This window comes from Vipera berus, assembly GCF_964194415.1.
Source record: "Vipera berus genome assembly, chromosome: 2".
NCBI lineage: Eukaryota > Metazoa > Chordata > Lepidosauria > Squamata > Viperidae > Vipera > Vipera berus.
Window position 1 is genome coordinate 285,370,483 of NC_138203.1, and position 21,483 is coordinate 285,391,965.

At 38.7% G+C, this 21,483-nt stretch overlaps 1 protein-coding gene across 1 annotated transcript; it reads right to left on the reverse strand.

Annotated features, from left to right (window-relative positions):
- Positions 1-307: 307 nt before the first annotated feature.
- Positions 308-21,033, reverse strand: LOC308663048 (vomeronasal type-2 receptor 26-like; the record flags this gene model as incomplete). Its single annotated transcript, XM_081319190.1, has 8 exons — positions 308-1,383; positions 2,489-2,615; positions 3,133-3,360; positions 5,130-5,369; positions 13,647-13,874; positions 15,203-16,021; positions 17,688-17,865; positions 20,801-21,033. The coding sequence occupies 8 exons, from the start codon at positions 21,031-21,033 to the stop codon at positions 488-490; spliced, it is 2,949 nt and encodes a 982-aa protein (XP_081175316.1). The 3' UTR covers positions 308-487.
- Between the last annotated feature and the right edge of the window lie 450 nt (positions 21,034-21,483).

A 21,483-nucleotide genomic window follows, 5' to 3' on the forward strand; every position in this document is an offset into this window, starting at 1 on the left:
ATGATCTCTGTTGATTGTGAGTACATGTCTGACTCTGGGAATGGGGGAGAAGTGCACAACCAGATGCTGCAGAGGACTATTTGTACAATAGAACAAGAAATGATGATGGAGTTGGCCAGGCTCTTCCTTAGCCATCTCTGTTCTTTATTCCCTGGTTTTGAAACCAAGAATGTTAATACCATCATGAGAGTCAAAATGGCAATTGTGAATATGTTCTGAAGGCTGTTTGTTGGAGAAGGTAAGTGGCTCTTCTTCGGTGGCCAATTAATAAGAACGATGTCAAAAAGGAAAGCAGGAGGGAGAGGAGGAGGATGTACAAAAGGTCCCAATTGTTGGCTTTGACTATTGGAATATCTCAGAATTTAATGAAGATTCCCGAGACAAAAGATATTATTAAACACAGGAACATTGCAAGGGAAACTAATAATATCTTTGAGTTCTAACTGGCATCTACAGGAAACTCCTATGAAAAGTTTATTTTTTTATTTTATTTTGACATCAAATGTTCTTTTGTATTCAGGTCTGGTCTTAAAAAAATAATGTAGCACTTGGGAATGAAGATACAGCATAGCAGGCCAGTGCTTGATGCCAAGATGGAGAAGATCTGCACAGCTACCATATACTTCCCCTTGGTGCTCATGTAGGTGGGTACAAAGGAGATCCAGACACTGCAGAAGACCAGCATGCTGAAGGTGATGAGCTTAGCTTCGTTGAAGGCCCCAGGGAGATTCCTGGCCAGGAAAGCCACCATGAAGCAGATGATAGCCATGAAGCCCATGTAGCCAAGGGCAAGGTAGAACATAGCAACAGAGCCTTGATTACATTGCAGGATGATCTCTGTTGATTGTGAGTACATGTCTGACTCAGGGAATGGGGGAGAAGTGCCCAACCAGATACTGCAGAGGAGAACCTGGATACTAGAACAAGAAAGGATTATAGAATTGGCCAAGGTCTTCCCTAACCATCTTTGTATATTATTCCCTGGTTTTGTGGCAAAGAATGCTAATATTACAGTGACTGTTTTGGCCAAGACTGTAGAAATGGCAATTGTGAAGATGTTGCTGAATGCTATTTGTTGGAGAAGGCAAGTGGCAGTCCATGGCTGGCCAAGAAATAGGAAGGAGGTCAAGAAGGAAAGCAGGAGGGAGATGAGAAGGATGTAGGAGAGATCCCGATTGTTGGCTTTGACCATGGGAGTTTCTTGGAATTTAATGAAGATTCCCAAGACTAAGGTGGTTATCAAAGACAGGAACAAGGCAAGGGAAGCTAGGATGATCCCTAAATGTTCTTGATAGGATAGGAATGTTTCAATCTTAGGTATACAGTCATCTCGGTTGATGTTTGGATGGTGATCTGCTGGACATTTAGTGCATTTTTCAGCATCTGAAAAAAGCAAGATCAATATCTAACATAAAGTAAGTTCTTCCATCTGATCCATAGCTGTAGTAAACTTGTGATGTTCTGGTTAACTGGTTATGGAGGAAGGTAGCATGCAGAATGGTTAAGAATGGTTAAGTAGTATAATGTAGAAGGTCAAGTGCCAAAAGGAAATAAGAATCACTGCCACACATTCCAATTATGAGCTGTACCTACTTTTAGAGATTGCATGATTTGTATTATAGATTCCCTGTGTCAATTGTCCTGTTGGCATTTCCAGGAAAAGAAACTCCTGGGACATGATTTTACCATGAGTATAATACTTTACTGAAAAATTACATTGGCACAGAAGAAAGCAAAACCAACTCTGGTTTTGCCACTTAAAGTCTTGCTTAGTTAAACAATAGACTTCCTCACCCTCCACCCACCGGGTGTTCACATTGTCCAATGGAAATATTTGTTCTTGTTATGGAACAGTCCACTTCTTCTTCAAGTGGCCTTGGGTGTCAGTTGCCTAGATATCATCTCTCCCACCTTTGCATTCCATTGTCAAGATATGAGCAAAAGAGAAAATCTGGGTGAAACAGCAAATCAGTCTTGACACCCTGAACCAGATTTTAGAAATTTAAAGGACTCTGCGGTCCTCCAAGGACCTATGGAAAGATTGTTATTGTGACCATCTATACTGGATTGTTTCAAACACAGGAAGGAATGGAAGGTTGGACTCAAGGCATCAATATCTCCTTCAAGCTCTGATTCACTTAAGAAGATATTTTTTCTATAAACTAAAACGTTGGTCTTCATATGTAAACTGGCTGCTGGGGAAGCTCCTTTATTAATTTCTCTTTGCAAATAGCATTGCCCCCCTCCAGTTGAACCTAGAAGACAGGGAGGGAGGGAGGGAGGGAGGGAGGGAGGGAAGGAAGGAAGGGTCCAGTATCAGAATTGTAGGTGGATCTGTTAAAAATACCTTCAAATTTTTAATCATGGATTAGTGGATGGAGGAGAGGGGAGAGGAGGGGAAGGGAGGGGAGGAGAGGAGAGTTTTCCATTTCTCCAGAGAGTTTATGGTGTTCCCAAATACCAGATCTTTTACTCTGGAATCACCCACCTTCGATGGTGGAGATGGTTCCTTCAGCACAAGGATGACAGTTGTAGCAGCAGATGGGTCTTCCTTCCTGAGCCACCTTTGTGAATCCAGGAAGACAGCTTTCCACACACCTGGAAGGAGGCAGGGGCTGACGAAAGAGAAAAATATAAACAGAAAATGAAATTATTTTCATAAAACTGGCAATGGAAGGAGAGATTTGTGAACTCCAGTGTGACTAATTAGAAGCAAGCAAATAATTTGAGCAGCAGATTGAAGTGTATATTCCTTCTCTGTTTCTCTTCCGTCCTCATGCTTCATACATATTACAAATTTATGCTTTCATTTTAAATTTAGATAATACATTCCACAGAAAAATATTGTTTGGACTCGTAGAGAAATGTTGGATAGATTCTTTGCTTTGGCTAAGTGAGCTACGTTATCTGTATGACTTGCTCAATCTACTTCTATTTTCTCAGGCTCAATGAATAGTTTACATGAAAATTGAAAATTGTATTTTTCATGCCACCTGAATAGTCAATAAAACATATTTAAGTTTTTTATTGTTGAGGATCAGTTGAAATGAAAACCAAAAGGCAGATCCTCCCCAAAGAACCTGAATCCTATTTTCACCACCTTCAGTAGAGTAAAATAAATATGATTCCCACCTTATTCAGCATTCCTATCTGTGCAGTACTCTTCTGGTCAATGGTAAATTTCAAAACATGGGATGCACCTTTTTCTAAACTCCCAAACTTCATTCTCTTGACAGACCTATTAGGGGAAATGACCCAGTTCACAATATCCAGATCAGCTGTAAGATCTCCTTTCTTTTCAAAATATACCCCATCTATGGAATTATTGTGAAACTGAGAACTTTGAAGGAAGGAGTGAAGCTGGAAAAGAAGAATTAAAAAGAACTTCAGACATTCTTTGAAAAGACCCTTGGTCTATGCTGAGAGGGTTATGAACATTTCTGCTTCTTTGTTCAAAAACAGGGTTCTGTTTTGAGTTTCCAATTTGGATAGCAGACAATTAATAAGCACAAGAATAACAGGTGACAACATGTTTAAATATATGGATTAGAAAAATCATTATAAAGGACAGAAGTTTCAACATATGTTCATTTTCCTAATGCTATATCATAGTAATGCTAATATACAACTGCTTTAAAGGGAAAGAACTAATTCTTATACATTATAGTTTGTCTGCTTGCTCTCTATATCCAAAATGAAAAGAAGCCACCAATGAAACATGTCTGATAGAAAAGAAATACCTGCCAAGCCTTCAGCCTTGGAGCTTCCGCCTTCATGTTCCTATTTTTGCCTGATCTTTTGGATATGGATATGTAAACTGAATTTAAGACCCTTCCCACAGCCCAGATGGTGTTGTAAATGAGATAGCTGTCCAGACCCAGAATTCGATCAATCTCTTCTTCCCTCAGAACCTCCAGATCTTCTCTTTGTGTACACCGTCTCCAGCTTTTAATGGAAAAGGCATCCTTAGTGGATGAACATGTAAAAGCTTTTTTCCAAAAATTAAATATAGATTTGAGAAAGAGATTAAAAGCATCATAGTTTGTCCATTTCCTTCTCTGTATCAAAAAGGAAAAAATGGCACCAAAGTATTTAAAGGAAAGGTTGGCAAGCATTAAGTCAACAGTGAGATCCCAGTGAGCTGTAATGATCCAAACCTTTTCTAAAAAATCTTGTTGAACACCTTGAAGTACTGTTTCTACAATTAGCATTCCAATCCAGAATGAGCTAGTCTCTGAGCCATAAACAAAGACATTGACTTGTCTCCAATTGTAATATTGTTCAAATATTAAAGTTATGTGATGCACACTTAGTGGAACGCTTTGATATATAACTGCATAAATGCCATTTCTTAACATCAAAGAAGACATCGTGCTCATGAACTTCTCCCCCTGGTCAGTTTCTGAAGCAAGAAGGCCAACCAAGGTCCACTTGAAATGAAGGAGCAGCTTGACCATTCCAGGGTACTGGACTCCTTCAGCAGGGAGCATCGAGTTGAAGAAAGGAAATTGACTTTTATCTCTCAGAATCTGAGAAGAAAGACTGTAACTGATCTGAAAGGAAGGGGAGATGATAATACTTTAAATGGAATCACAAAAATGCATTTCCTGTCATTTACATAACAAAACTCTGCTTTTTGTTTGCAGCAGGGGTCCTCTGAGTCAAAGTGTCATGTGTCATGGTTCCGATAGATGAAACCCTTTAAAAGAACTTCAAGGCAAATATTTATTCCTCAGAGAACATTTTATTCAGGAAACAAAGTATTGGCACTTACATAGTTGAACCCAAGACTAAAGTTCCCTCCCCCTGATACAAAGTAACAAGTTGCAATTCCCATCCCAGAAAGGCTATCATAAATCACATTCACCAATTATTCTAAAATGTGCATTCTCCTCCCAATTTCTCAACCGGCCAAAACATTATCTTACATTGACCTTGATTCTTACCCAGCTGCAAATGTTATGGCTAACAGAAAATGATCAAGCATTCCCCCTTTCCCCCCTTCTACATCTGAGAATCCCAAATAAAAGAAATAGCACAAGGAAAGGAAAGCGTAAAATGGCTATAGTTTCTCAATTGTTGCAGAACTGACATCATGACTGAAAAGTGTCTCCGCAAGAGAGACACACCTGGGGGATTTTGTAGATTCCCAACAAAGTTGAAATCTGGATAGAGATTCCAGTCTCAGCTGCTTCCAGAACAGCCACTGTGTTTCTCTGCCTTCTGCACTTGTAATTGGGTACATTGGCCTCCCCATCTGAGAGCAGGTCCAGCAAAGGATCTGTAGTCATTTCTATCTTGTAGAAATTTTCATAGACGTTATAACCCAGGGTGATGTTAGGTAAGAAATCAGCATTCTGGTTGATGTCCTTGGTAGCAAAAAGGAAGGGCAAAAATTTCCAACAATATTTATATCCCTTTCTGCAGATATGAAAATGAAAATAGCATTTAACTTTTCTATCATACTGATCAATCACAATTATTCTTCCAAACAGTTTGCAACATTCCAAACTGTAACCATAGAAAAAGAATAAAACAACAAAAACATTTGGATCTTACAGTATTTCAAAGGCACAGTAAAAGTCGGTTATATTTCGATTTCATGAGTCAGTTTTCAAGTATTTTAATCCCATATTTGATGTCTTTTATTAAAGGTGAGAAATATACACACATAGCTGCCATAGCTCTAAGATTCATTTAAATTCTATTCCCTTTATCACAGAATTTTTTTGCAAGTTAAAAAATTAGAAGCCGGTAACAAATCAAAAATAGCTCAAAAAAGAGCAAAAACACAACAAAGATCCATCCAACAGGGGCTGAACCTTCACACAGCCTCACAGTTAAAGAAAATAACAAGGTCTTTAACTTCTTCTGAACGTCCTCTGGGTGGCAGCCATTTTAACAGAATAATAGAATAACAGAATAACAGAGTTGGAATGGAGGGCATCTAGTCTAACCCTTGGTGGAGCAGTGGGCTAATGCCTCCTTAAGTAACACCAGCTGCCTGCAATTAGTGCATTTTCGCATCCCACCAGGCTCAAGGTTGACTCAGCCTTCCATCCTTCCGAGGTAGGTAAAATGAGGACCCAGATTGTTGGGGGCAATAAGCTGACTTTGTAATAATGCCTCTGGGGGCCCCCCGAAAGCCCTAATAAGCAGGCATATACATAGAATGAAGGCTATTGCTAAGCACATTGATTTGTGCTTAGATTGTAAGCCGCCCTGAGTCTTCGGAGAAGGGCGGGATATAAATGGGATTAAAATAAAAAAATAAAAATAAAAATAACCCCATGCTCAAGCAGGAAAGGTCTATGCCATTTTAGGCAAATGGCTGTCCAGTCTCTTTTGAAAGCCTCCAATAATGGGGCACCCACAACTTCTGAAGGCAAGCTATTCCATTGGTTTATTGTTCTCACTGTTAGAAAATTTCTTCTGAATTCTAGGTTGGTTCTCTCCTTGATTAGTTTCCATCCATTGCTATTCATTCTGCCTTCAAGTGCTTTGGAAAATATGTTGACCACGTCTTCTTTGTGGCAGCCCCTCAAGTATTGGAACAGCACTATCAAATTCCTATGGATTATAGCAAATATCTTGAATGGCTCCTAAGATTTGACAGCTTAAAATGAGTTTCATCACCTGAAGTGTGCAATAGGGTTCCCAAGATGCGTTCAGAAACTAAGTTTGTAAAAGGAGCGGACCAAGGGCAGAGCTGCTTGTGTTTTAGAGAGCTGGCCTTGTATATATTCATTGGAAACGGAGTGGCTGTAATGCAGTGGAAGAAGATTGACTTACTCAATGAATTTTGTTGAAGGACTTCTGTTGAAGGTTAATAATTTAAACCTAGCATCCATTGCAGAAATTAGGCCACTAATAGAATAATCTCCTGGCTTGTAAAGATTCTGTGGGTCCACTTCACCCTGCTCTAGAGTCAAGAGACATTTGGCTCTGAGCATCCCATAAACTTCCTGTGGCCACAGAAGCAACACAAGTAGTAGCAGTAGCAACATGAGTTTTGTTCCTGACTGAGCCTGCTCTGTGGCACCTGCTTTTTATCAAAGAATGAGAACAAGAGGTGGAAGAAACCAAAATCTCTTGAAAGATAGAAGCTTCAAATCAAGTCAGGAAACAGATAATGGAAATATACACCACCTCTGCTTGTCCTAAAACCACACCCAGATTCTATATCTGTCTCTTGAGCCATTTATATTTGAAGCATTTCTGACATGGACGCCACGCAACAATGCTTTTTAGTCTGATATCAACATCAAAACATTTTTGACATTTTGGGGGTTACATTTTTTTAATGAGTTTGAAGTTCCATCTTTAGGGGTTTAAGGTAAAGTCAACAAATTAATTACTATGATTCAGATAATGGCAATTAAGAGAACAGTCACCTCTCTGAACCCTGAACAAATCAACAGATAGGTGCCCAAAGGGAGAATTTGCATATGTGACTCCAAACTTAGTATATGAGCCAGTGAGGGAGACTGGAGAATTTCATCTTAACATGAATTTAATTAGGCTTATTTTCTGGGGGAATCTGCAGATGAGTTGGTCCATTAAGACCTGTAGAACCCATTAAGAGATAAGAAATTAGTCTCTTTTCAGAGACAGATAATTTGGGGATCATCACATTATCTGCTAATCTGACTAATCTTCCCTTCTGCTTCCCATAAAGTCCAGCAAAATCCTGAGGAGACCTTTTACTCTGCATGAGTTATGTCAGCACTTTGGCTTCAAGTTGTGCAAACACAATTCAACTGTGTGTCTTTTCCTGCTTTGCTTTGCTTGGGAAGCTGAACTAAAATTTATTTCTATATTTCTTTTTAAATATGGCATTTATTATCAAGAAGTAATGTGTCAATTTGGAAACCTTTAGCCAATGAGTCAAAATTCAGGGTCTGTGAGGTCAATCTGGAAGACATACAGTCTCACATACAGAAACATATTTTTGCTTAATGTATTCAATAGGTGCGCTCTTTTTGAATATGATTTTAAGCAAGCTTTTAGGATAGTGCTAGGCCCATCTTCAGCTCCATTTAAGCAAGGCTGTAGTGCTCTGAATGCACTTATGCAAAACAAGAGAAAATTTTGAGAGATGGATAGGTTTATTGGTTCAGCTGTCAAAGCTAGCCTAAGGCAAACCTTATTAATCAGAGGAGCAATGGAATATTTCCCTCAAATTGGTAAACTGTTTTTGAGAGAGGATGGAGTTAAAGCCAGGAAAATCCACCATTCTGCTTTTGAAAAGCTATTGTGATATCTGTCCCTGTTGCAGTGACCACTAAGAGGCACCATGTGACTTGTTTCACCCTATTTATCACTCATGAAATGTAGGTCGCCTGGTGCTCTTCTGGAGGTTCAGTCCATCTACCAGGAATTAAATGTACTCTTTCTAGATGTTGAGACTCTAGAAAAAGTACAGAGAAGAGCAACAAAGATGATTGGGGGACTGGAGGCTAAAACATATAAGGAACAGTTGCTGGAATTTGGGCATGTGTAGTTTAATGAAGAGAAGGGCAAGGGGGTGACATGATAACAGTGTTCCAATATCTCAGGGGCTGCCACAAAGAAGAGGTAGTCAAGCTATTCTCCAAAGCACCTGAGAGCAGGACAAGATGCAACAGATGGGAACTAACCAAAGAGAAAAGCAACTAAGGAGAAATTTCATGACATTTAGAACAATTAATCAGTGGAACAACCTGCCTCCAGAAGTGGTGAATGCTCTAACACTGGAAGTTTTTTAAGAAGAGACTGGATTTTAAGAGTTGGACTAGATGACCTCCAAGGTCCCTTCCAACTCTGTTATTCTGTTAAAAGGGGATCCATCAGCTATGGACTTATGTCATCTGGAAGAGGACATCTCTTGGTGTTCATCATATCCACCCATCTTTCAGTTTTTGAAATGTATCACTGTGAATAATGAGCATGTTCAGGTTTACAGTGCAGAACAAGTTTGAGTGTGGACAGTCAGAAATTCACTGAGGATGGGTTCCAGCATAAGTCCAAAAGTTTGGAAGAATAAACCTCTGATCCCAGTGACCAACTCAAGTTTGCAAGTTTGACTGTGTTTGGAAGAAGATTAACTAAGTCTTAATCCACAAGACCCATGGGTGTAAAAACATTTTAACATAAAGCTAATATTTAATGGCAATTCCATTTGTAAAGAATTGGAGACAAGAGATAATGTTGTTAGACATATTCTTTGGAATTATATACCTATTAAATATAATTTTCTTATTACCAAGAGGCTAGTCTTTCAAAATTAAAAGGATAAATTTAAGAAACCAAATCTTTAATGAATTAATCACCAGATATTATCTGGATGTTATGAATAGCTTACAAACTTAGATTATGTAGCGATGATTACAATGAAATGTAGTCATCTTTATTTAAATATTTATCATTTCATATATGGACTGCAAGGCGATCAAACCGGTCAGTCCTAGAGGAGATCAATCCTGACTGCTCTTTAGAAGGCCAGATCCTGAAGCTAAAACTCAAATACTTTGGCCATCTAATGAGAAGGAAGGACTCACTGGAGAAGAGCCTAATGCTGGGAAAGATCGAGGGCAATAGAAGAAGGGGACGACAGAGAATGAGGTGGCTGGATGGAGTCACTGAAGCAGTAGGCGTGAGCTTAAATGGACTCCAGAAGATGGTAGACGACAGAAAGGCCTGGAGGAATGTTGTCCATAGGGTCGCGATGGGTCGGACACGACTTCGCAGCTAACAACAACAACAACAACAACAACAACATTTCATATAGTGTATATTTATAAATAATATTTCTACATGATTTATAAATATACAAACATAATTTTGATTTTTTACTGCTTTTTTAATTCACTTTCCTTTCCTTTTATAATATTCATATGGTTTTGGTTTTTAAAAAAGGAAAATGTTTATTACAAATGATGATCCATTACATTTATCCATCACTGTGATTTCTATTGAGACTACTAGTGGGGCTGATATTATATTTATTACTGTACTTTGCTATTTCTAAATATTATTCTGGAAAAAGAGATATCTATAAAGTCATTCTATATTTTATTTCAACATCATTTGTTCTTTTGTATTGAGTTCTGGTTTGAGCACAATGATGTAGCACTTGGGGATGAAGATGCAGACCAGCAGACCAGCACTTGAAGCTAAGATGGAGAAGACCTGCACAGCCACCATGTATTTCCCCTTGGTGCTCAAGTAAGCCGGCACAAAGGATACCCAAACACTGCAGAAGACCAGCATGCTGAAGGTGATTAGCTTGGCTTCATTAAAAGCTCCAGGTAGATTTCTGGCCAAGAAAGCCACCGTGAAGCAGATAGTGGCCAGAAAGCCCATGTACCCAAGGGCAGAGTAGAACATGGTGACACTACCTTCATTGCATTGTATGATGATCTCTCTAGGTTGGGAGTGCATGTCCATGTCAGGGAAGGGGGGAAAGATGCTCAACCAGATGGTGCAGATGACAACTTGAAGACCAGAGCAGGAAAGGATGATGGAGTTGGCAAAGCTCTTCCCCAGCCATCTCTGCATTTTATTCCCTGGTTTTGTGGCCAAGAAGGCAAATACCACTGTGATAGTTTTGGCCAAGATTGAAGAAATCGCAATTGAGAAGATGATACTGAAAACTGTTTGTCGGAGAAGGCATGTCACTCTCCTTGGATGGCCTATGAAGAAGAAGGTAGTCAAGATGGAAAGCATGAGGGAGACCAGGAGAATGTAGGAGAGGTCCCGGTTGTTGGCCTTGACAATTGGTGTTTCCAGGAATTTAATGAAGATTCCCAAAACAAAGCCTGTGGTTAAAGAAAGGAACAAGGCAATGGAAGTCAGGATGATCCCCAGATTTTCCTTAGAAGAAAGGTAGTTTATAATTTTTGGAATACAGTGATCCCGATAACTGTTTGGATGTTTATCTTCTGGACATTTGGTACATTGTTCTGCATCTGAAAAAGAGCAACAGTAGAATCTACTGTCCTTCAATGAAATCCATTGTGTGTGTAAAACTGTTTTTGTTGGGAATGATTTTGCATGGATAACATCAGTATGAAGTACAATGGAATAAAGTACTGTACTTCTGTCAGCAGAAGTAAAAAAACCACTACTTTTTCTGTGGAGCAAACAAAGTAGGAAGAGCTGCTCTTCAGGATGAGTTGGATATAGAGTGAGGATTGCAATTGTGGCAAATATCTGTAGCTCAGTTGCAGGATGAGGATGAAGGTCACAAGACCCTCACTCAACACATCCACACCTGAAGCTCTTATAAACAGATGAATACTGACACTGACATTCTCTAAACTCTGCTGCAGATGTTACCTAGCCTGGTAATGAAACATTCAGAAACCAACCCACAATATCAGAGAATGAACCTTCACCCTTATCCTAGACCTGAGCTACAGATATTCTCACCCTTATCCTAGACCTGAGCTACAGATATTCTCCATTATTGCAAAGCCAAGTCTTTCAAAATGCACTTTCATGGGCCAGGGTGTATGGTCCTCCTGAAAGCCTGCCCCTTTCTCCTGCTATCACCCACCTTCCATGGTGGAGATGGTTCCTTCTGCACAAGGATGACATTTGTAGCAACAGATGGGCTTCTCTTCCTGAGCCACCTTCATGAATCCCTGAGGACAGCTTTCCACACACCTGGAAGGAGGCAGGGGCTGAGTAGCAGGAGGAAAAGTACCGTACACTGAAAATTAGCTTATTTTATTTATTTATTTATTTATTTATTTATTTATTTATTTATTTATTTATTTATTTATAATTGAATTTCTATACCGCCCTTCCCCCAAAGGACTCAGGGCAGTGTACAGGGCAATAAAAGCACTACAAAAGTTACAAAAGTTAAAAGTAAAGTTATTTTGGGGAAATAGCAAAGGAAAACGATTTGGGGGATCTCCAGTTCAAGGCTTAAGCTTTGCTAAATTTGAACCCTAAATTTGAAGCCTCAAACTCATCAAGCCTCTGTTGTTTTCCTATTTATTTTCTCTTGTCATTTTTCCCCACAGTACAAATTTACTTTAAATTCTCAATTTGCATACGCGAGGGAAATTTGGATAGATTCTCTGCTTTGGTGAAATGAATCATGTTGCCTCATGATTTAATTTTAGTTTTCTTGCAGATCACTGATAAACAACTATCTATATCTTAAATTTGTATTTTATTACTATTTCATCTTAAATTGTATATTATTTTAATTCCATTTTAAATTGTATTTTATCAAATTCCATTTTGGATTGCTTTTATCACGTTTTGGTGACGGTTTGTTGCTGAAACTTTGCACTTTGATATGGCCCAAGGGCTAATCAATAAAGTTGTTGTTGATAAACAACTAGCTGGAATAGTTAAGAAAATATTTCTCCTAGACAAATGAACATCTAACCAAAGTTGATGTTGCCTGCTTTGGAAAACAGATGACATCCCCACATGGTGACCACTGTGACGATTGTATTTGCCAAGCACCAGAAAGGAAAAGAGTTTACAACTATTTAAGAATGGATTTTAAAATTGAATTAGCAGAGATGGTGAGACTAACTGCTTTGATTAGAGACAATGGACCAGATGGCTTTATAAGATCTGGAAACTGTGGACTTTCTACATATTAAATACAATAACTGATGGTTAACAGAGAGATTTGAAGATTATTATAATGTTTGGGCTAACCTGTTGACTTTTTAAATTATCTTTTATCTTTATATTATGATCAGATATTGGGTTCACTTGAATATCAGATAAAGATCCCCTCACCTGGAATATTTATTTATTATAGCATTTCTGTTAAACAGGGATGGGAAAACTTATAACTATTTGTAGACCCATTATGTAAAGGAGAGGAGAATTTACACACACTCACACACACACATATATATATATATGTTTGTTAAGCATTCAGAATACACTTGCTTAGTCCCAGACATGGGACAAATCTTATTTCCTGTTTCAGCCTAGCCCAAAGCCATCTACAGGCAGTAGCCACAGCAGTGGCAGCTCACATTTGTGTAATTTTTTTTAATGTTAGTTTTCTTGCAGAAAACTAGGGGTTAAAACAACTGCTTAAGATGCAGTCGGCCCAGGTTCGAATCTCAGAAGGGTATGGCTGACTGATGAGAACAAATAAGTTTGAAATGATCATATCGGTCTCCCTTTATTCTTTGTTAGCAAGCCAAAAAAAAAATTACACAAATATGAGCTGCCACTTCTGTGGCTACTGCCTGTAGATGGCCTTGGGCTAGGCTGAAACAGGAAATAAGATTTGTCTCGTGCTTGGGACTAAGCAAGTGCATTCTAAATACTTAAACATTTAACATATATACATATATGTGTAAATTTTTTTGTTAGTAATTTACACAATTTACACAAATATATGAACTGTCCGGTGTGACTACAGCCTGTTCGATGGCCTTTGAGATAAGGCTGAAAACAGGAAATAAAGATTTGCCCCATGTTTGGGGCCTAGCAAGGTAATTTAATAGTTAACATACACCGGACAGTTCATATATTTGTGTAAATATATATATATATCAAAATATATATATCAATATATATATATCAAAACAGAGATGAAATTCCCAAGTCTGTCCTTGCTCCAACAGTGGAATCTTCCTGGGAAGACTTTCAGAAAGAGAAGTCTTTCCCCCCACCTTTTTCAACAGTTCCATCTTTGCAAGAGCTGTTTCCTTGATTGTAAACTTCACATCCAAGAATCCTGGTCTTTCTAGATCCCCAAATATCACTCTGCTGACAGATTTATTGGCTAAAATCATCCAGTTTATAATGGCAAGGTCTGCTACCAGCTCTCCTTTCTCATTCAAATACACCCCATTGATGCAATTATTATAAAATTGAGAAATTTGAAGGAAAGAATGAAGCTGAAATAGAAGAGAAAATGGACAGTGTTACAAAGGACATAGAAATGTCTGCAACAAGGATCCTTAAATTTGAACTGGAATGAAGGAAATATACTGAGGAATGTAGAATAAAAATTATGTAAAATGTCCCAAAAAACTTTAGTTCCTTTCAAGACCAGTATGGTGAACAGATATCCTTTGTCTCTTCCCATTCATAACTCTTACTGCTGATTTTTGAAAACCAATGGGAACTCTAGCAAAGGATACATGCAGGTGAGCTATTGAGGTCCAAATTTAAAACTCTAAACAAAATAGGCACAAGAACATTGAAAAAAATCTGCCACTAAAGCCAAAATGAAATAGAATTTCCTACAAAGAACCAATAGTGTAAACAAGAGGTTTACAAATCAATAGGACAGAACATTATGAGAAATAACTTTGCTTGCTTTGAGGATTTCTATGGGTGCCTTTGCTCTACTAGACTGCTATGATTATTAAATTCATTAAGGTGATAGATGGGTCACTTGACATGGAGAATACACCTCAGATCTTCACCGTGAAAGATGATTTCTTTTACTAGTTAAGGTCACCTGCTTGCAATTTTATAGAACATTTTTTCACTCTTAATTCTTCTAAACCTTTTCCAAATCAAAGACTTTACCTTCAGAACTGGCCTCAGTCTATTTACTTGCTTGACATTTCTCCATTTGCAGGTGCTTGAGGAGAGTTTTGATGACTTTGACTCTGTCTCATGGATTAGGATATCAAACCACGTAGTAGGGCTATATTACTATTATCTTTCTCATTTTTCCTGCTACCTATTCTTTTAGCATCTTATGACTATCACTTTATAATTGTTCGTATCTTATGATCTATCTATATTATGACTATCACTGAGTGTTGTATGTTATGAGTTATGGTGATTGTGTTATGATTGTTTTCATGATTTTTCACTTTTTGCTTGTATGTACAGTGAAAACGTATGCACCAGAGACAAATTCCTTGTGTGTCCAATCACACTTGGCCAATAAAGCTATTCTATTTCTATTGAGACTTTAGAGCAGGGGAAGAAGAATCGAAGGAGTTCTTAGTCAAGGAAGGAGACAAATTTTGGGCAAATGCTGCCCTAGGGGTAGTCCATAAAATGAGGCATTAGACCGCCTAAGATACACAACAGTTTTGTTAGATTGTGTTGACCACTGTAGTATTCTTGCCTGTAAAGAGAAGAGTCAAAGAAAAAAAAGTAGAGGCAAAACAACCAAAAAGGTGTTAAGAAAGAATATATTGCAAAAGAAATGAGCCAAAGGAAACAAATGCAACAGGGAGAGCAAGAAATAGAAAATAAATACCTGCCACGCCTTCAGCATTGTGGTTTCAAAGTTTCTGCCACCTTTGAATGTTGTCCTCTTGGATCTGGATCTGGATAAATAAGCTGCATTCAAGGCCCGTGCCACAGCCCAAATTGTGTTGTAAATGAAATAGTTATCCAGAGTGAGGATCTGATCAATCTCCTCTTTCTTCATAGCCTCCAGTTCTTCTCTCCTTCTGCACCGTCGAAAATCTTTCACTGAAAAGGCGTCTTTGGTGTAGGAACACAGGAAGGAGTTCCTTGCAAAGCGTCTCGCAGAAAAATATAACTTCCAAAACATACGATAGTCCATCAGTTTAATGTTTCTCATCAGAAAGGAAAAGGTGCTATGGATGTATTGAAGGGGAAAATCCTCTTCCATCAAATAAATTGTGAAATCCCAGCGGATTGTGGTGAGCAGGATCTTTCCTCTAAGAGATTTAATAAAGGATTCATATATTATAATTAAAATATCAAACCCTGTTTTGATTGTAGTATAGTCTGCATTAAAAATAAAGATGTTCACTTTTCTCCAATTGTGGAATAACTCAAAATCTACAATGAGTCCTTGAAGAGTTTTGGGAAAGGTTTGCGATAAAACTGGACAAATGTCATTCCTTATCAGCATGGAAGTCAATATCCTCATGAAACTTTGTCCATTCTCAGTGTCTGGAGCAATCAGTCCAACCAAAGTCCATCTGAAATGGAGAAGCAGCTTGATCATTCCTGGGTAGAGGATTCTTTCAGCAGGGAGCACTGAGTAGAGGAAAGGAAACTGAGTCTTGTCACTCAAAATCTGGGAAAAATAACTGTAACTGATCTGAAAAGGGGGGAAAAAAGGAAGATGCTATTTTATTCAAGACCCGTAAATCCAAACACCTGTTCCTAATGAAGGAATTACTCTACTCCCTGCAATGAAGAAGCTTTTGTACTGACATCTCTGGTCATTCTAAAGGTAAAGGTAACGGTTCCCCCGCACATGCGTGCTAGTCGTTTCCGACTCTAGGGGCCGGTGCTCATCTCCATTTCAAAGCCGAAGAGCCAGCGCTTGTCCGAGGACGTCTCCGTGGTCATGTGGCCGGCATGACTAGACGCCAAAGGCGCACGGAGCGCTGTTACCTTCCCACCGTAGTGGTCCCTATTTTTCTACTTGCATTTTTACATGCTTTCGAACTGCTAGGTCGGCAGAAGCTGGGATGAGTAACAGGCACTCACTCTGCTACGCAGCACTCGGGATTCGACCCACCAAACTGCCGACCTTCTGATCGACAAGCTCAGCATCCTAACCCACTGAGCCACTGCGTCATTCTACTCACTGTTTATTTTTCTTCTCACTTCATTGAAGCATTTTGCTCTTAAGTATAGCCAACACAGATGCATTGTCTGGGACTGTGCTAGGAAGGTGATATGTCTGCTTGGATTCTTCTCCCTCACTAGATAAGAATCTTCTTAATTAATTAATTAAGCAGTGCCTGCATTTTCTGTGCCACATGAGAAAAGCACATCTTCCTTCCCAATGTCCTTACCACTTTGTACAGAGGGACAATCGAGAACATCCTGTCATATAGCCTCACAGTGTGGTTTAGAAGCATCACTGCTTCAGAAAGGAAGGCAGTGATAAGAGTGGTGAGGATGGCTGAAAAGATCATTGGCAGTTCCCTCCCTTCCATCCAGGACATAGCACAAAAGTGTTGCTTGAGCAGGGTCTGCAAGATTGTCTGGGACATTACACATTCTCTTCATGGCCTGTTTTCCTTGTTACCTTCTGGGAGGAGACTCCATGATATCCGAAGCAGAACATCCAGATTCAGTCACAGCTTTGTTCCATACTGTATTAACCTTGTGAACTCTAAAGCTTCCTCCTTCCATTATGTATTAAAGATGGACAGTGATTAATATTTATATGTTACTTATATATAAGGGTGTAGGTCTATATATATATATATATATTGTTGTTGTTAGTTGCGAAGTCGTGTCCGACCCATCGCGACCCTATGGATAATGTTCCTCCAGGCCTTCCTGTCCTCTACTATCTTCTGGAGTCCATTTAAGCTCACGCCTACTGCTTCAGTATATATATATATATGTGTGTGTGTGTGTGTGTGTGTGTGTGTGTGTGTGTGTGTGTTGTATATAGTATGTTTTAAATGTGTGTTATGTATGTGTACACTTGAGAGCAAGCAACTAAATTTCATTTTTAATGTGTGCCATTGTGCCCACAGGAAAAAAATGACAATAAAGGTTATCTAATATAATCTAATTAATTAAATCTTAATTCATATGATTCTGATGATAAAACTTTGCTCTTCATTTTCAGCAGAGGATGCCTGACTGTAAGTTGACTAAAAATTGTCTTCTCAGCAAAGACACACCTGTGGGATTTTGTAGGTGCCCAACATGGTTGAAATCTGGTTGGAGATGCCAGTCTCGGCCCCTTCCAGAATGGCCACTGTGTTTCTCTGCCTTCCACAGCTGTAGTTGGGTACATTGGCTTCCCCATCTGAGAGCAGGTCCAGCAAAGCCTCTGAAGTCATTTGTGCACTGAAATAATTTTCATAGATATTATAACCCAGGGTGATATTGAGGGAAGTATTGGGAATCTGGTTGATCTCTTGAATGGCAAAGATGAAAGATAGCATTTTCGAATACTCTGTATCTGTTATCCTGAAAGTGTGAGTGTATTAGAACATAATCCGTGGAAATAACATTTTCTTTACAATTTATTTTTAATATATATTTTCAACCCAGCATATTTGGAAGTTTGGGGGCATTTCATTTTATATTCAGATGGATTGTTTCAAATCTCCAAACAAAAAACTGACATATTTGAATAGAACTCTTGCATTCTTTCAATTTATATTTTATTTTAAGAAACTGAATGTATCTGAGTGAATTTGGCTTATTCTTTTTTAAATTGATATGTATTAATAATTTTTACATACAACAAAACACTAATCAGAAGAAGAGAAAGAAAGTAATACAAGAAATGAGAAAGAGAAAAGAAAAAACCTAGTTATCATCCTTTAATTTGTCTTTCTGTTTCAAATCTTTAAAACAATTTATACATTTTACTATAATAATGGAGTGGAGTGGAGTGGAGTGGAGTGGAGTGGAGTGGAGTGGAGTGGAGTGGAGTGGAGTGGAGTGGAACGGAACGGAACAGAACAGAACAGAACAGAACAGAACAGAACAGAACAGAATAGAATAGAATAGAATAGAATTCTTTATTGGCCAAGAATGATCGGACACACAAGGAATTTGTCTCCGTGCCTAAGCTCTCAGTGTACATAAAAGCAAAAAGTGATAAATCATAATCATAGTCATTGTAAAATACATTTATCATAAATTATAAGATACAACAGTATACTAAATAAGCAATGAACATAAACCATACTAGAATACTAAATGAAACAATATAAATTGTAAGATACAAGCAACAAAGTTATAGTCATAAGGAGTTAGATAATAGGAAAGATGAAAAAAATAATAGTAATACACTATATAGTTTGACAGTGTTGTGGGAATTAGTTGTTCAGCAGAGTGATGGCATGGGGGGAAAAGCTGTCCTTGTGTCTAGTTGTTCTGGTGTGCAATGCCCTATAGCATCGTTTTGAGGGTAAAAGTTGAAACAGTTTATCCAAAATTGAATTTTGAATTCTGTTTTCTCTTTTTCAACCCTAATTGTCTTTTGATCTATATTAAAACTTTCTTTTATCTGTGCAGATGTGAACCTCTGAAAACTATGTTCTTCTGCAATCCATTGTTCTCAACTTCCTCTTAATTTTTTCATTCTCCTTTATTGTTGTTGTTAGTTGTGAAATTGTGTCTGACCCATCGCGACCCCATGGAAAACGTTCCTCCAGGCCTTCCTATCCTCTACCATCTTCTGGAGTCCATTTAAGATCATGCCTACTGCTTCAGTGATTCCATCCAGCCACCTCATTCTGTCATCCTATTCTCTTGCCCTCAATCTTTCCCAGCATTAGGCTCTTCTCCAGTGAGTCCTTCCTTCTCATTAGGTGGCCAAAGTATTTGAGTTTCAACTTCAGGATCTGGCCTTTTAAAGAGCAGTCAGGGTTGATCTCCTCTAGGACTGACCGGTTTGATCGCCTTGCAGTCCAAGGGACTCGCAGGAGTCTTCTCCAGCACCATAGGTCAAAGGCTTCAATACTTTGGCGCTCAGCCTTTTTTATGGTCCAACTTTCACAGCCATACATTGCAACTGGGAAGACCATAGCTTTGACTATATGCACTTTTGTTGGCAGGGTAATGTCTCTGCTTTTCAGTGTGCTGCCATAGCTTTCCTCCCCAGGAGCAAGCATCTTTTAATTACTTGGCTGCAGTCCCCATCTGCAGTGATCTTGGAGCCCACGAAAATAAAATCTGTCACTACCTCCATTTCTTCCCCTCCTTTATTAATAAGTCTTAATTGGTTAACCATTTTTTTCTATCAGTTGTTTCTACTTTATAGAATGCATCTTGTGTTGAGATCCATAAAGGTATCTCCAGTTCTACTTATTCCAATGTAGCATTTCACATGTAATGATTTTTGAAATCCACATTAGCTTTAAGTTTATTCTGCCACATGCTTTGGCTCACTCTTGATGTTCTCAGTATTCTGGTAGTTGATTTTAGATTGATTAAGATTTTAGGTTGATTTTCAATTTTGTTCTCTGCCCCTTTGGCTACTTATCCTCTCATATATAGAATCATTAAAGAACACATAAACACACACGTACAATGAGCAGCTTTTACTATAAGTGATATAAAATAGATGTTGAGACTCTAGAAAGAGTATAAAGAAGAAGAACAAAGACGATGAGAGGGCTGGAGGCTGAAACATACAAAGAACAATTGCAGGAAATGGGTATGTCTAGTTTAATGAAAAGTATGGCTAGGGGTGACATGATAGCAGTGTTCCAATATCTCAGGGGCTGCCACAAAAGAAGATGGAGTCAAGCTATTCTCCAAAGTACCTGAAGGCAGGATAACAAGCAATGGATGGAAATTAATCAAGGAGAGGAGCAACCTAGAACTAAGAAGAATTTTCCTAAGAGTTAGAACAATTAATCAATGGAACAACCTGCCTCCAGAAGTTGTGAATGTTCCAACACTGGAAGTTTTTAGAAGAGACTGGACAACCATTTATCTGAAATGGTATACAGTTTCCTGCTTGAGCAAAGGGTTGGACTAGAAACCTCCAAGGTCCTTCCAACTCTATTATTCTACTCTGTTTTGTTCACATTTCTTTCATTTTTGTACCCATGTTGTTGCCTTGATCTAGCAAGAGAGAGGTAGAAGAGAATAACCACTCTCTCTTCTCCATCCACAGTCCAGCGATGCTCAGAGGGTGTCAAGGAAAGCAGCTTCTTCCAAGTCAAGAAAAAAAAGAGGATCTTTATAGATTATTGTGTTGGAGAATTTCAAAGGAGGCTCATCAACTACAGGATGGAAAATGGATCCCCAAGCATGAAATGAGAAAGAAAGAGAGAAAAACCAGCAGATCAAGGGGACCATTCATTGTAAAAGAAGAGGATGGAACTTTAGAAATCAGAGTGAAATAGACTGGGTCTAAAGCCATGTAGGAAGATTGACTTACTGTTTTGATTGAGTCACAGGTATTGCGTTGAAGCTTAGTGGCCAAAATGTAGCCTGTGTTGCAAAGATTATGCCACCAATGATGAACTCTCCTGGTCTGTAATGGTTGTTTGGATCCACCTTGTCCCTCTTCAGAGTCAGGAGGCATTTGGCTCTGAGATTTCCCCAGGCTGCCAGGGGCCACAGAAGTAACAGAAGCAGCAACATGACTTGTGTTCCTGATTGAGTGTCCATCCCTGTATCTCTTTTGAAGAAGCAGTGTATGAAGAGATAGAAAGAAGCTTCAGAGGTTTCCTAATCCAGACAGAGTCCAGCAAGATTTAATGTCTTATATGGGGGAGCAAATGCAGCTCCTGCCTATCCTAAAAGCCTCCCAAGTTTTTCTGCATTTACAGTATGTCCCCAAGATTTTCCAGTGCAAAGACATTAAGTAACAAAGATGATGTGATATTATGGCTTTGTTTATGTGAAATCTGAATGTTTGGGGGGAAAAAGTCTTTAGAGGCTTAGCACCAAGACAACAAATAAACCACTATGATTTGGATAATGGCAACAAGGAGAGACATCACGTCTCTGAACTCTGAATGATTCAACAGGCAGCTGCCCATGGGGTCGCGATGGGTCAGACACAACTTCGCAGCTAACAACAACAACAACAATGAGAAATGATGATGATGATGATGA